The sequence below is a fragment of the Passer montanus genome, unplaced genomic scaffold, assembly GCF_014805655.1.
Source record: "Passer montanus isolate IOZ18808 unplaced genomic scaffold, ASM1480565v1 scaffold5, whole genome shotgun sequence".
Lineage (NCBI taxonomy): Eukaryota > Metazoa > Chordata > Aves > Passeriformes > Passeridae > Passer > Passer montanus.
The window spans coordinates 828,877-841,691 of NW_024369929.1; the positions used below are offsets into that span (position 1 = coordinate 828,877).

At 40.9% G+C, this 12,815-nt stretch overlaps 1 protein-coding gene across 4 annotated transcripts in view; it reads left to right on the forward strand.

Moving 5' to 3' along the window:
* MYO9A (myosin IXA) overlaps positions 1-12,815 on the forward strand; it is a 174,507-nt gene that overhangs the window by 66,032 nt on the left and 95,660 nt on the right. For 3 of the 4 annotated variants that reach the window (XM_039723357.1, XM_039723354.1, XM_039723355.1), the window contains exons 4-8: positions 1,081-1,143; positions 2,805-2,904; positions 5,605-5,661; positions 9,394-9,491; positions 11,473-11,599. In XM_039723357.1, the coding sequence (XP_039579291.1) occupies positions 1,081-1,143; positions 2,805-2,904; positions 5,605-5,661; positions 9,394-9,491; positions 11,473-11,599 (445 nt within the window). The remainder of the gene's footprint in view (positions 1-1,080; positions 1,144-2,804; positions 2,905-5,604; positions 5,662-9,393; positions 9,492-11,472; positions 11,600-12,815) is intronic. The other variant, XM_039723356.1, reaches the window with a different exon arrangement.

The following is a 12,815-nucleotide window of genomic DNA, read 5'->3' on the forward strand; positions in this document are numbered from 1 at the left end:
AGGGAACATAAAAACCCCATCAACCTGTGGGTGAGGAAAATCCATACATAGACTGTTGCCAGCTTCCTCCCAGGGAATAAACAGGAATACAGCTTTGCTGTCTCTCTTCCTTTACTCCTCCAAGAACATCCAGCAGGGAGTTGGATTTGCCTCTTCCAGTAACCTCTCCCAAGAGCTGCCATAAGAATTCTCACAAAACCTCTACAGCATGTCCTAATGACTTAGTTTTTATGGAGGGAAGGGAGAAAGTTGTGCTGGAGGTAACAATTAGGTCTGGCTTTCCCATGTATGGTGGAGGAAAGCACCTCCTTGTCCCACCACACTTGGGTTTCCCAATTCATCTGACTGTGGGAGCCACGTCACTGGGCATCTGCCACCAGAAAACACAGCTCCACATCCAAACTGCCACCTAGAACTCTGCCTTCCAAATCCCTGTCATTACTGGTTAGGTTTGTTTGGAAGAAAAAAAAACAACTGTGGAAGCTTTGTTTAACTTGACAAACCTGAAAAAAGTATTTAATATGTAGATTGAGCGTGTTTGTTGTGGAGGCTCTTAGGAGAAAATGTAAACTGCAATGAGGAGCTTTCGCAATTGTTTATTTTTTTTGACTGGAGCCAGAAGTTAATAACCCAAATTTTTGGTGAGAAGTGGCTCTTCTGGAGGAGGGAATGGGGATTTGGGGACTGATTGTGCAGTTAAATGGCATCTTGCATGCTTCTGCTCACAGATGTATTTCCATGTGCACGGCTCCTGGGCTGCAGGCAATGGGATTTTGCTGGCTTTGGATGAAATAGGGATCCGAGCTCCTTCCTTGCAGACATTTCTCTTGCCCATAGGCTGACGCATCTCAGATCATGTTTTTCAGATCCAAGTTAGTTTTGGCTTGGTATCAAACCAAAAAAACCTCAAAAGCCAAACATAATATTGGGCTTGTTCTGCTGAGGAAGAAATTTATATAACTAAGTGAAACAAGGCTGAAACTTCTTTGTGTGGGTACAAGGCTGAAGCCCCTGGTAAAGCTGTGTTCGTTGAAGCTGAGGATCAGGTCAGTGAATGATGCTTTGATTTTTCTCTTGCAGAGCTTATGTTGAAAAATACCTCCTGGAGAAGTCCCGACTGGTCTATCAGGAGCACAACGAGCGGTGGGTGCCTCTGCTCTGCCCAGGGCTTGGGTTTAACTCCTCTTGTGGCACAGATAACTTAAATCCCTGGTGGAGCTGGCACAGGGGATCAGGATTTTCATGCTCTTAACCCTGTGCTGCAGAGATTAATGATGTATTTTATATTTGAATATTTTGTTATTTAGGGAGAAATGTGCTAATGGAGGGAATAAACTCCATTATTTTATCAAAAGTCTTTGACTTACTATGGAATCATAGAATAGGTTGTATTAGAAAGGGACCCTTAAAGATTATCTTGTTCCAACCTCTGCCGTGAGCAGGGGACCTCCCACTACAATATTGTTACATTTCATTTAATTTTCATTTTCTTTGTGGCAGATAGATTATTATGTACCACTTCACTCTTGTGCAACTTGTGAACTGCTTAATGTGTCATTTTAGGAGAGAAACATGGAATTTTCATTCTTCTTTGCAGTTCACTGAAACCTTCACAGGGCCTCTAGAAAGAGCCAAAATTATATAGAGAATGAACTTATGTGAAGTGTGTTCTTTCCTAATTTGATGCATAGTCTTTGCTGCATATTCCTTATTCCTCTCCTCTCTCAGTAATTATTATTCCACTTTTAAATAATATTGCTGCCTTTAGTTGCCTTTCAACTCTTGGCACTTCTGGCTGTGTTTCCCTTTGGAGACAGATGTGTGAGTTTTCTGAAATGCTCCAGGGCTGTTCCTGGAGTTAAAGAGCATCTACAGCCTTGACAAACGTCCTCTTGGGTGTTGCAAGATGATTAAACTTGGATCCTCTTGGAAAACATCCAACATAAAAGCACAGCTTTAAATTTAGAAAGAAATGGTGTTAATCTGTGTTAGAGCTGTCTGGAAGCAGAACAGATGAGTGTCCCTTGGGGTGGGTTTAGCATTAGTGATATTCAGGTATTTTGAATATTTGAATTTTGGAATATTTGAAGATTTTTCAGTCGTGTCTCATGGAACTGCAACTGCAAAGTTGCTGCCTTTTTAATGGTAATGAGGTATGAAAACTCATAATTTCTGCATTGCAAGGAAATAAATTCTAAAAAAAGAGGTCAGGCTCTAATAAAGGAGCTGGGGACAGTCAGGGAACAAGGTACAGGACAAAGGGAAATGTCCTCAAGCTGTGCCAGGGGAGGCTCAGGTTGGACACCAGGAGGAATTTCTTCATGGAAAGGGTTGTCAAGCATTGGAAGGGGCTGCCCAGGGACGTTTGGAGTCCCCATCCCTGGAGATGTCCAAGGAATTCCTAGACATGGTGCTCAGTGCTCTGGGCTGGGAACAAGGTTGGATTTGGGCACAGCTCGGACTCAGTGCTCTGGGAGGTCTTTTGCCACCTAAATGATTTTGGGATTCTGTGAAATATGTGGGCATTGCACTTGTTTCTGAAGGAAAACCTGAGCATCCCAGCTAGAAATTCTTCAAGTAGATTCTGGGGCAGTGGCTGTCCTTGGATGGAGAAGAGGGATCTCATTCTCTGTGACATAATTGAATCTGTTCCATCCCTGCACAGCAGGTACAGACCAGCTCTAAACGGTGTCAGGCCTGAGCTCGGGAGCTGGAAAATCAGGTTGGGAGGTTTCAATGTGCCTCTGCTCAGTGCTGCTGTTCATTTTCGAGTCTAACAGCTTTTGTTTTTCATTTGTCACCAGGAACTACCATGTATTTTATTACCTCCTGGCAGGAGCGAGCGAGGAGGAGAGATCAGCGTTTCACCTGAAGCAGCCAGAGGAATATCATTACCTTAACCAGGTGGGAGTTCTATACAGGAACACAATCCTTGCTCTTGCCTTTTCTTCTGCTGATATTTCATGCTAATAAAGAAGAGGTGTGGAGTAGTAAAAGTGGGGGTTTTTAAAGGTGTGGAGTAGTAAAAGTTGGTTTTAATGGTTTGTGGGAAGTCTTCCGTCATTGCAATAATTCTGCATTAGCAATCTGAACACCTGGTAGTGTTTCAGAGAAAAAATAATCAGTGTTTTCTGTACCTGGGATATGTTAAATGTATTGAGTTTTTGATTGCTGGAGGGAGAAACAGTCAGAATTTCCTGCTCTCTGTGTGAATGCCATTTACTCATTAATATCTGACTCCTGAGCAGAAGAGGGGAAGATGTGGCATACTGAGATATAACATCTTGCATGAGGAAGTCCTAATTCTGTAGCTTCTGGCTGGCTTTTAGCAAGACCCTCTGAATTTAACAATAGAACAAGTCTAATATAACTAAAACCATAGCAGCCATTAAAAACCTGAGAATTAATGATGGATGAGGTGTTAACCAACAGCCAAATAAACTCAGTTTACATGATGATAATTTTATAATAAACTGATTTACTTGAGGTATTTAGGCAGTTATCCAGTGACTCTTGCAAGCAAGGACTTCAAAAAGACCAAAAAGAGGAGGAATATGTGGAAGAGGAGTTAAGTTACATGCTGATTTTAACTAATTGCAATTTTCTTGGTGCTGAAACATGAGGAGCAATAAAGCAAAAAAGTGATTTAACCCCTAAGCTGGAAAGAAACTTGGACCAACAGCCCAACCCAAATAACCTTTAGTCTTTATAGAAATATAACTTCATTCAGGAATAGCTCTCAATCACCAGGGATTTTTTAAGGATGTTTTTAAAGCAGGCAATCAACACCAAAATCCATTGTATGTTAATGACTCCCACACAGCCGTGGCAAGATTGGGAAATATTCCCAAGGGAGGAACACTCTGAGGGCTGGGGGCTCTTTGCTTGGAGAACGTGGTGTGATCTCCAGCACCATCTGTGCCACGGTTTTGCAGTGGGAAGATGCCAAGATGGAATGTTTTGTTGGATTCCCAGGTTTTGTTGGGCCATCCAGTCACTTTCTGTTAGTTGAAAACATTGCTTTTAATTACAGGCCTTTTCTTTTACATAGCAGTTTAAGAGCATTTATATTTAAAAGAAAATTAGAAATCTAATGGCATGTAGTGTAAGGAGCCAGTAGGAATAGTACAATTTAGGATTAAATGTTTATTTTAATCTGAATTAAGGTGCTGTGGGGCAAGTAAGCTGGAGAAAGCTGCTAAGATCAGTCCAGTGGATCAGGGAAGCAGACTCTGGAGTTCCCTGCACACAGTGTTTGGACAGCAGTAACGCTCTGAGTTTTTGGGAAGTTTTTAAATATTTTTTTATTAATTAGGATTACAGTTAACGCTGACAACTGTGGAAAAACAGCATCTTTAGATGTGGTCTGGGCATGGTTTCACATGAGGACCATCTGACAGTGCAGCAGCAGCTATTCCCTGCCCTGCAGGAGAAAAAAAAAAGGAAAATAAGGAGAAAAAGGAAAAAAAAGAGATAGTGGAGAAATGGAAAAAGAAACTTTGGAAACATTTAAGAAAAAAATGGTAAAATGACCCTTGAACATTTGCAGTCTCTTCTTAAGTGTGTCCTGGAGAAGACCCTTCCTTTTAAAAGGGAAAATAACCAGCTCAGACATGAACGGAAGTGTTTTACTGAAAATTAAATATTCATATAGAGAAGCCATAAAATATTGAACCTGAAGTGAAGGAGTGACTCAGTCCTGAGTCAGGCTTTACTTTCCTCCTCCCAGGTTCCTCTGCTCTTCTTGTGTTATGCAAAGCAAAAGGAGAATTTACTTTGCAGATGAGAAATAATCTATTAAGATACTTAACCAAAATCTGCTCTGTAAATGCAGGGAGCAGATTGAAAATAAAGATTTCAATTTATTTTAAAGTGCAAATTTACTCAAAGTATCCCCTGAGTATGGGGATAAGTATTTCCACCTCTCCCCCAGTGGCAGGTGTACCCACCCCTGCTCACCCTGCAGCTCACTGAATATTTTCTATGCTGGTTGTTAACTTTTATCCCTTTTGAAAACAGCCATTTGCAGGTTTAGATCCTCATTTTCAGCTCCTCAGGAGCTCCAGTGCCATCTCTCTCCCTCTTCGGACTGGTAATGCTTTGTCTTCTCTCAACTCTATCTCTGTCTGATTGGAAAAAGACACAAATTCCTAAAAAACTTTGGATTGTTGCTTGGAAGAATCTCTCTTTTGCTGCACTTGTCTGGAGCAGAGGTTGAGAGTACGAACTCTGTTCAAATCTGTTCTTCAGTGAGATGTTGACATCAGTGGCTCTTCAGGGAACAAATCAAATCTGTTCTTCAGTGAGATGTTGACATCAGTGGCTCTTCAGCTCCAAGCAAACCAAGGGGTTCCTCAGCTCTGTAAGAGAAGAAAAGGTTTAAGTAAATCCATTAGGATTATTGATGAGAGGGCCTCGCTCGATGAGATGCACTGTGAGCAGGAACCAGCACCAGGAATGCAAAAGCATCATGCATCTCCCCTTAAAACAAATAAAACCAGGGAATGACTCTGCAGAATAACAATGATTTTGCTGCTTAGGGAGCAGCTGGTCGGGGTGATTTGGGGTGGGAACACCACTTAACCCGCTCTGCCTTGCTTTCAGATGACAAAGAAACCCCTCAGACAGAGCTGGGATGATTATTGCTATGACTCGGAGCCGGTCAGTACAAGAACCCGCCTCTTCCGTGCTGCTGGTGCAGGGCTGCTCTCACCTGAGTGTTTTAGGGACACAAAGAAAGCCAAATGCAATGAAGTTTAACCCATTAACCACCCTTTGCCCTGCAGTGGTGCTGCTTGTGACAGTACAGATTTTATTTTTTTTCCCTTGCCCTTTTATGGTTCCATCCATTTGGAAAGCTTCTTCAGCAGTTGGAGATGGTCATGTCTCCTCAGCCCTCTCAGTTTTAGAAAACTAAGGGGGTTTTCATTCCTTCCTGATGGAATACGTGATGATGTATGGAAATTGGGATGTGACAGCAATGTGAAAATTGAAATTCCATTCCAATAAAACAGCAAATCAGTGTCTTGAAGCCCCAAGAGATGCATCAGTTCATGCTGGTTGTAGGGGTGTATCTGCTCTCCAGCTTCCAGGAAAAAACAGACAAACCCAAAAACATCCCCCCAGCCATCTGTGAGAAAATCAAATCCTGATATTGTTCAGAGTGCAGAAGCAATTCTTTCTCCTAAAATACTCCTGCTGACATGATCATCCTTTCCAAATGGATCGTCCCAAAAAAGGGAATGGTGAAACTTCTCCCCCTTCCCTGGCTGAAACATTCCCTTCCTGCTCTGGGTGTCTGTGTGTCCCACGGTGCTCCCTGTCAGTGTGTCCTGCATGTGGAAGCATGTTTGGCATCAGCTGCTTGTCCTTCCTGCAAGTTTTCCTGTGTGCTTGATGATTGCCAAAGCCTTGCTGATGCATCTGGAAGAGTAAGAGGTGATCTGGGAAGGAGCTGGGACTCACTCGGGCTAAACAAATGTCTTAACAGCAACATTTCCCTGCAGATCCTTAGGAAGGGAGGAGGGAATTTCCCTCACAAGGTTAAAAATATTGAATATTGGATTGGCATCCGTAATCCATCAGGGCCCTGCAGGAGCAGGGAGTGATGAGCAGATGCTGTTCTAGACCTTAATACCCTTTATAAGTTGGAAAGCCCTTAATTGCTTTAGGAATGGGTTGGGACAATTTCCTGAAGGAATTGAAATTAAAACAACCCCAAAATTTGGTACCTTCTCCTGGCATGACCAAGAACACCCTGCCAGCCTGGGCACTGCCATGTCTGTGCCCTTATTCTGTGCAACAAAACCATGTTTTATTACCATTTGGCTGTTTATTTGCTGATTTATTTAGGATAATTTTATTTGGGATCATTTTCTGTTACAGTCCTGTTTGCTTCAGTTGATGATTCACTCTTATGTATAATTCTCCCCATACCCATGGACTCAACCTGCTGCAGACACCAAGTTTATAAAGGAACTCTGTTTTATCCTCTTTGAATTTTCCATGGAAATCCATGGATTGCTTCGATGTGACTGTAGGAAGCAGGGGACTCACTTTTGCTGGGAAACTAATTGCTCTGGCAGGATATTAACAGCAAGTTAGGTCTGTGGGGATGGACTTTGTGATGCTTGTCTGCTCTAATATCAAGGACACTCCTCTATTTTATAATTATCCTTCATTTATCATCCATTAGGAAGCGGTTCCGTGCTGGAACACTGCAGAGAGCATCCACTTTTAAGCAGAGAATTTGCTAAAAGTCTTTCCATGCGGATTAATGAGTCGGGCAATTGTTATGTAAATCGTTAATTAAATTGCCTTCGGCGTAGATTGTGCTGCTTCGGAGTCGTCCGGGGTATTTTGCTGTTGACTCGTGACTTAATTTTGGAGGAATGATGCCAGAAAATGAAAATGTCTCCTGGAATGTGGAGTGCCACTAAAAGCACCACTTGGTGTCTTTTAAAAAAAGCTTTAAACTTGCCTAATTTGCAGGATTTGTGGGTGTGCTGTTGTCCTGCCAAGCCCAGGTAGTGCCAGAAGGAGGGTGGGAAGTTCTGCTGGGTTCTCAGTGTAAGAGCAGTGGCTGGGGAAGCCAGGCTTGGAGCTTAGGAGGGCCAAGCTCTTGCCCTGAGCTTTTGTGGTGAATAATCAGTGCTGGTGCCTCTGGTGTCCCTGCTCTTGGGGATGTCCTTGTTGTGTCCCTTTAGGTGGCTCTGGAGCAAGGGTGTTTCTGATTAGCTCCTAATGGAAGGTGAAAATGCCCTTTGCAATGACTGTTTCCTAAAACAGGCTGGTATTTTCTCCTGGAATTTCAATCCCCGCCTTCATCGATGCTCTGCGTGGTTTTAAATGGTTTTACTGTTCAACAGCTCCAAATTCACTTTGGCCATGGAGCATTAACTTGTCCCTGAGGACAATTGATAAAAAAATTTCGATTTTCTTGTCCAACTGCACTTCTGGCTTTTAGTGCATTTGTGTGGATGTCTCCTATGTTGCAATAAATATTTTAAATATGTAAAAAATATAATAAATAATAATATAAACATGCAAATATATAAATAATATAAATAAATATATATCTTAAATAAGGGTTTTCCACTCTAATTATAACTATGCCTGTAATGATTCTCTAGAGTGGGATGAAAAACTTAGTTGATATGGTTGTGAGGTTTTAAATGCTGTAAACCACAAAGCTGATATATTATAAAATAACTTCATTCTGTATATTCTGTATTTATGCTTAATCTTCTGTAATATCAGTGAGTACAAGTGGCTTTTCAATGATTTACGTAGCCCTATTTAATGCAGTCTTTCCTAATTATTATTGGTGCAAAATTTTTTGCGCATTTGCTTATGTGATAAATATGATGTTCAGGAAATGATGAAAATAAATGATGTGCATTCAGCTGCTTAATTAATTCCAACTGCAGCTACAATTTTTATTAGTATTATTTTAATAAACTTTTAATAGACTTTTATAGAATTTTATTTGTATTTACTTACACTTGGATTAACTTGTTGAAACTCTCTAATTACTTGTAGAAAGTCTTAAGTGTTAATAAAATAGTCTGAGGTTTAAAATAGCTTAATATAGTGTGATGCACAATAAATGAATTTTGATTTATAGATTGGTAGTTTTTATAGGCAGCAATGGGTAGAATATTAAATATAGGCTAGGAAGGCAGAGAGAAGAATAAATAATCCATGGGAGGCCTACAGTCAACCAAAGCAGAAGATATTTGGCCATATCAGTGGTCTATATATTAATTTGAAGAGCATTTGTGTTTCTTAAATATTGGTGCAGGACAACTTTGGATCTGGAATGTCACTGGATTTTTCCAAACATGTCAGTGACTGATATCAAGGAAAAACAAAATTGTTCAGGCATGTGAGCCTCCAAGAAGTATAAAATATCCTGGATTTCAGATTCTCCCAATTTTAAAATAACTTCTTGGTAGTTCAAATAAAGTTTCTGAGAAATATATTTAAAGCTTTGCCTTTCCCACACAGGATTTCATGCACTGATCATTTACATGAAGTTATCTGAATTCTTTTTAAAAACTGAATTTCCCTCCTTAGGTACAGGACTGAATGTAGAATAAACTGCCTATAAATGTAGAAAAGATTTCATCTTGTTGTTTTTTGTGTATGGTCATGCTGACCAACTCTCACCATACTGTTGGAATGAGGTGGCTCACCTCTTTTCTTAGAGGTTAAACCTGGGAAACAAGGATATATCTCCAGAAATGTTGTATTTCCAGTGCCAGGTTGGAAATGTTGCTGATAAAAGACCTGGAGATCACTCAGTGATATTTACAGAGCTCTGACTTGGCCATCTGGACCTGATGTGGTGTGAATTGTGTCAGTGCTTCCTCTGTGTGTTTGATCCCACAGGATTGTTTCTCTGTGGAAGGGGAGGACCTGAAGCACGACTTTGAGCGGCTGCAGCTCGCCATGGAGATGGTGGGGTTTCTGCCCAAGACACGCAGACAGTGAGTTTATCTTAGATTTTAATAGCTTGGAGATTGTCCTGGTTAATGCCACCATGCCACCTCCACAGGACATTGTCCAGAGCAGCTGTGGCTGCCCCATCCCTGGAGGTGTCCCAGGCCAAGTTGGACAGGGCTTGGAGCAGCCTGGGCTAGTGGAAGGTGTCCCTGCCCAGATGAGTTTAAGGTCCCTTCCAAGCCAAACCATTCTGTGATTCCATGATCCTTGCTGTACTTAACGATTCTCTTCATGCAAATGGAGCATTGGCAGGAGTTGACATCTTGAAGTATTTCTCAAGTGTTCATGAATAATCACGCCTCACTCTGCATGTCATGAATCCAGAGCTTGGTTTAATCAGAAGTCCTCATTATCCCTCATCAAACTTAACCCTTTGTGTGCAATTCTAGGTCTGTAGACCTGCTGACCTTTTTCACTAATGCACTGGACATGCTGGTTTGAAAACTGGACTTTAGCTGGGTTGCAACAACACTGACACCGTGGAATTAGAGGGTTCCTAAGGGTCATCTCCACCCAAACCTACAAAATAATCCCTCCTGTGTTGATTTTTGGCTTGAAAGGCTTGAGTAAGTTGAGAACTTGACATAAAAAATTACTACAAAGATATTTTCACACAGCTGAGAAATTTTGAGAGCTCTTTCTTTATCCCTCACTTGTAACAAATCAATTATGAAATTAAAACTGCTTTTTCTCTATCTTCCCCACACACATGGATAAACCCAAGGATCCAGACTTGTGTGAATATGTTGTGTGTCAGGGGCTGCTTTATCAGGCTTCAGGACAAGGTTTGTCTAAAGCCTGTTGAGGGGTTTAATTGCCTGAGCAAAGCAATCAGGAGGTGTCAGGACTGAGCAGAGTCGGGTGATGCAGTAAATTCTCACTTCTGATTTACTGTGCAATGATTTTTCTTGGCACACAAGTTGCTCCTGGTGAATTTTACGTCTCAAAAATAAAGTGGATTCTTCACTACCCGAGCAGATTTATTTTGCTTGGCATTATACAACTGCAGTACAAATAAGAACCACCTTCAGCTGAGATATAGGGAGTATGTTTTGAATACTTCTCTACTTTTAAAAGTAGTTTCTTTATAGCAAAATATGGGGTTTCACCTTTGTGGAAACAGCAAAGAGAAATTTTTATAAAATTGCATCCTGAAATTCACAACAAGGAGTCAGTATCCCTGTTTTGGAGATAAGGGAGGACTTGGAGAGGTCACGGTGTGTTGTCCAGACAAGCTGGTGGAATGGCTAGGAATCACATTTGGGTTTATTCATTTTTAGCTCCCAAGGGAGTGCAGAATTAGGGATAAACAGGATTTATAGCTGAAGTCAGACATGGCTCAGGAGCTGGGCTTGATGAACCTTGTGGATCCCTTCCAACTCAGGATATTCTTTGATATTCTTCCTCTTTTTCTTTAGAGGAGAGATAACTTAAAAATGACCAAATTCCCTTCAAAACAGAAAAATTGGTTAGATAAATTTCTTTGAAGTTTAACATATTTTCTTTGTTTCAGTTGCTTTGATATTATAAAAACATTTATGCTGTTTTGTACAGTCTTTTGTTCCTGTCTGGGACTAGATCCAAAAAGGTGACAAAAAAATGTGTCCCAGGAGACTAAGAGGGATCACCTGCATGGCCATGCCCACTCTACCCCTTAATTTAGGCAATTGCATGATAAATATTTAATCTAGATACCAAGATTACTGGAGGATTTCTATTTTTCTTACATCATGGACTGTAATTTTGTAACTGGGGGTTTGATGTGTTAAAGAATTTTCAAGAAAACTGTACAGATGCAAGTTTGGTACTTGACTCAATGAAAATCTTTTTGACATGAGGCAAAGTGGATTCTTTGGATTGAAAATTAGAAGAATGAGCCAAAGAGGGGCATGGCCCCTGGGGGTGAAATTTGCTACTTCATTCACTTTATGAAAAACCAAGTGGAAATGAATTGTCTCTGTTTAGGATTTTCTCTCTGCTGTCGGCGATCCTGCACCTGGGGAACATCCGGTACAAAAAGAAGACCTACAGGGATGACTCCATTGATATCTGCAACCCTGAAATACTGCCTGTTGTGTCAGAGCTGCTGGAGGTAAGGCTCTGCTTTCCCTCCTGAAACTTTCACATGAAACAAACCATCTCTGATTTAGGACACAAAACATGTGCAATTTATTTCCAGTTTTACCAAAGAGTAAGTTCGTCACTGTCATATTTTCTGAAAAATCTCTTTGCCCAGGATTCTTCTCCTGGGAAGCTGAGAAGCCTCAGAGAAAAATGAAAATAATTATTATCTGATTTGCTTCTCCTGTGTTTTGCTGCTTTGGAATGTGTTTGGACATTGTTTACCAACTAGTGATTTTTTCACTGGTTTTATGTGAATTGTTTTTGATTTATTGGCCGATTACGGCCAAGCTGTGTCAGACTCTGGAGAGCCAACTTGTCCTCCTGGCCTTGAGAAACTGAGCTCAAAAACCTCCTGACATGGATTCAGGTAGCCAGAACCTCACTGCACTTGAAATGCTCTAAACCTCTTGCAACTGAACTGTTTTTCTTTTAGTTGATTATAGCAACAATTAGCTTTACCCTTTTGTACTCCCTGGATGGTCTGGAAAGTGAATTTGTGCTGATTTTGTGGTGGAATCAGAAGGCAACTTATTCTTTTGTGTTACACATGGTGCTCTTCCCATTCATTCCATTAAATAGCTGTTGTGTTATCTCCCTACCTTCAGAACCAGGGAATTGGCTCTCAGGGATTTTCATAGCACTTCATTAATACTTTGAATTTAGGGAGGGGAAAGCTTCTGTAAAATATGGTTTGAGCAGCTGGGTGCTCTTTGCATCTTGGCATTGGAAATTGCAGAAATAAACAGAAGGAAAATATAAGTGGGGAGGAGAATGTTGTTGATTTTACCCTGTTAAATGTGGCCAAGTCAGTTAAGTAATTGTTTTTTAAAAAAGTTTTGAGTAAGAGAGTGACTTAGAGAGCTGAAAAAGTTCCAGGCTTTGGGTCTTTGCCTTTGCAAACAAACCCTTTTGCAACATCTGCATGTGGGGAGATCGTGGGGTGGTTTTTACACATGATTATGTGAAATGAAGCATTGGCTGAGCCACGTCAGTCCAACGGTGCCTTAATGCCATGAGCTGGAACAGCACCCCCAGGTAGTGTCAACAATATGTAAAAATCAATAAATATATTTGGTTTTCACCATAAAAAAAAAACCCCAAAACCTAACCACTGAGATCTGATGTATCTGAGCAGATGGATAGATTTCTGGTCATCTTGGTAATTCTTTTTTGCAAATTAAATG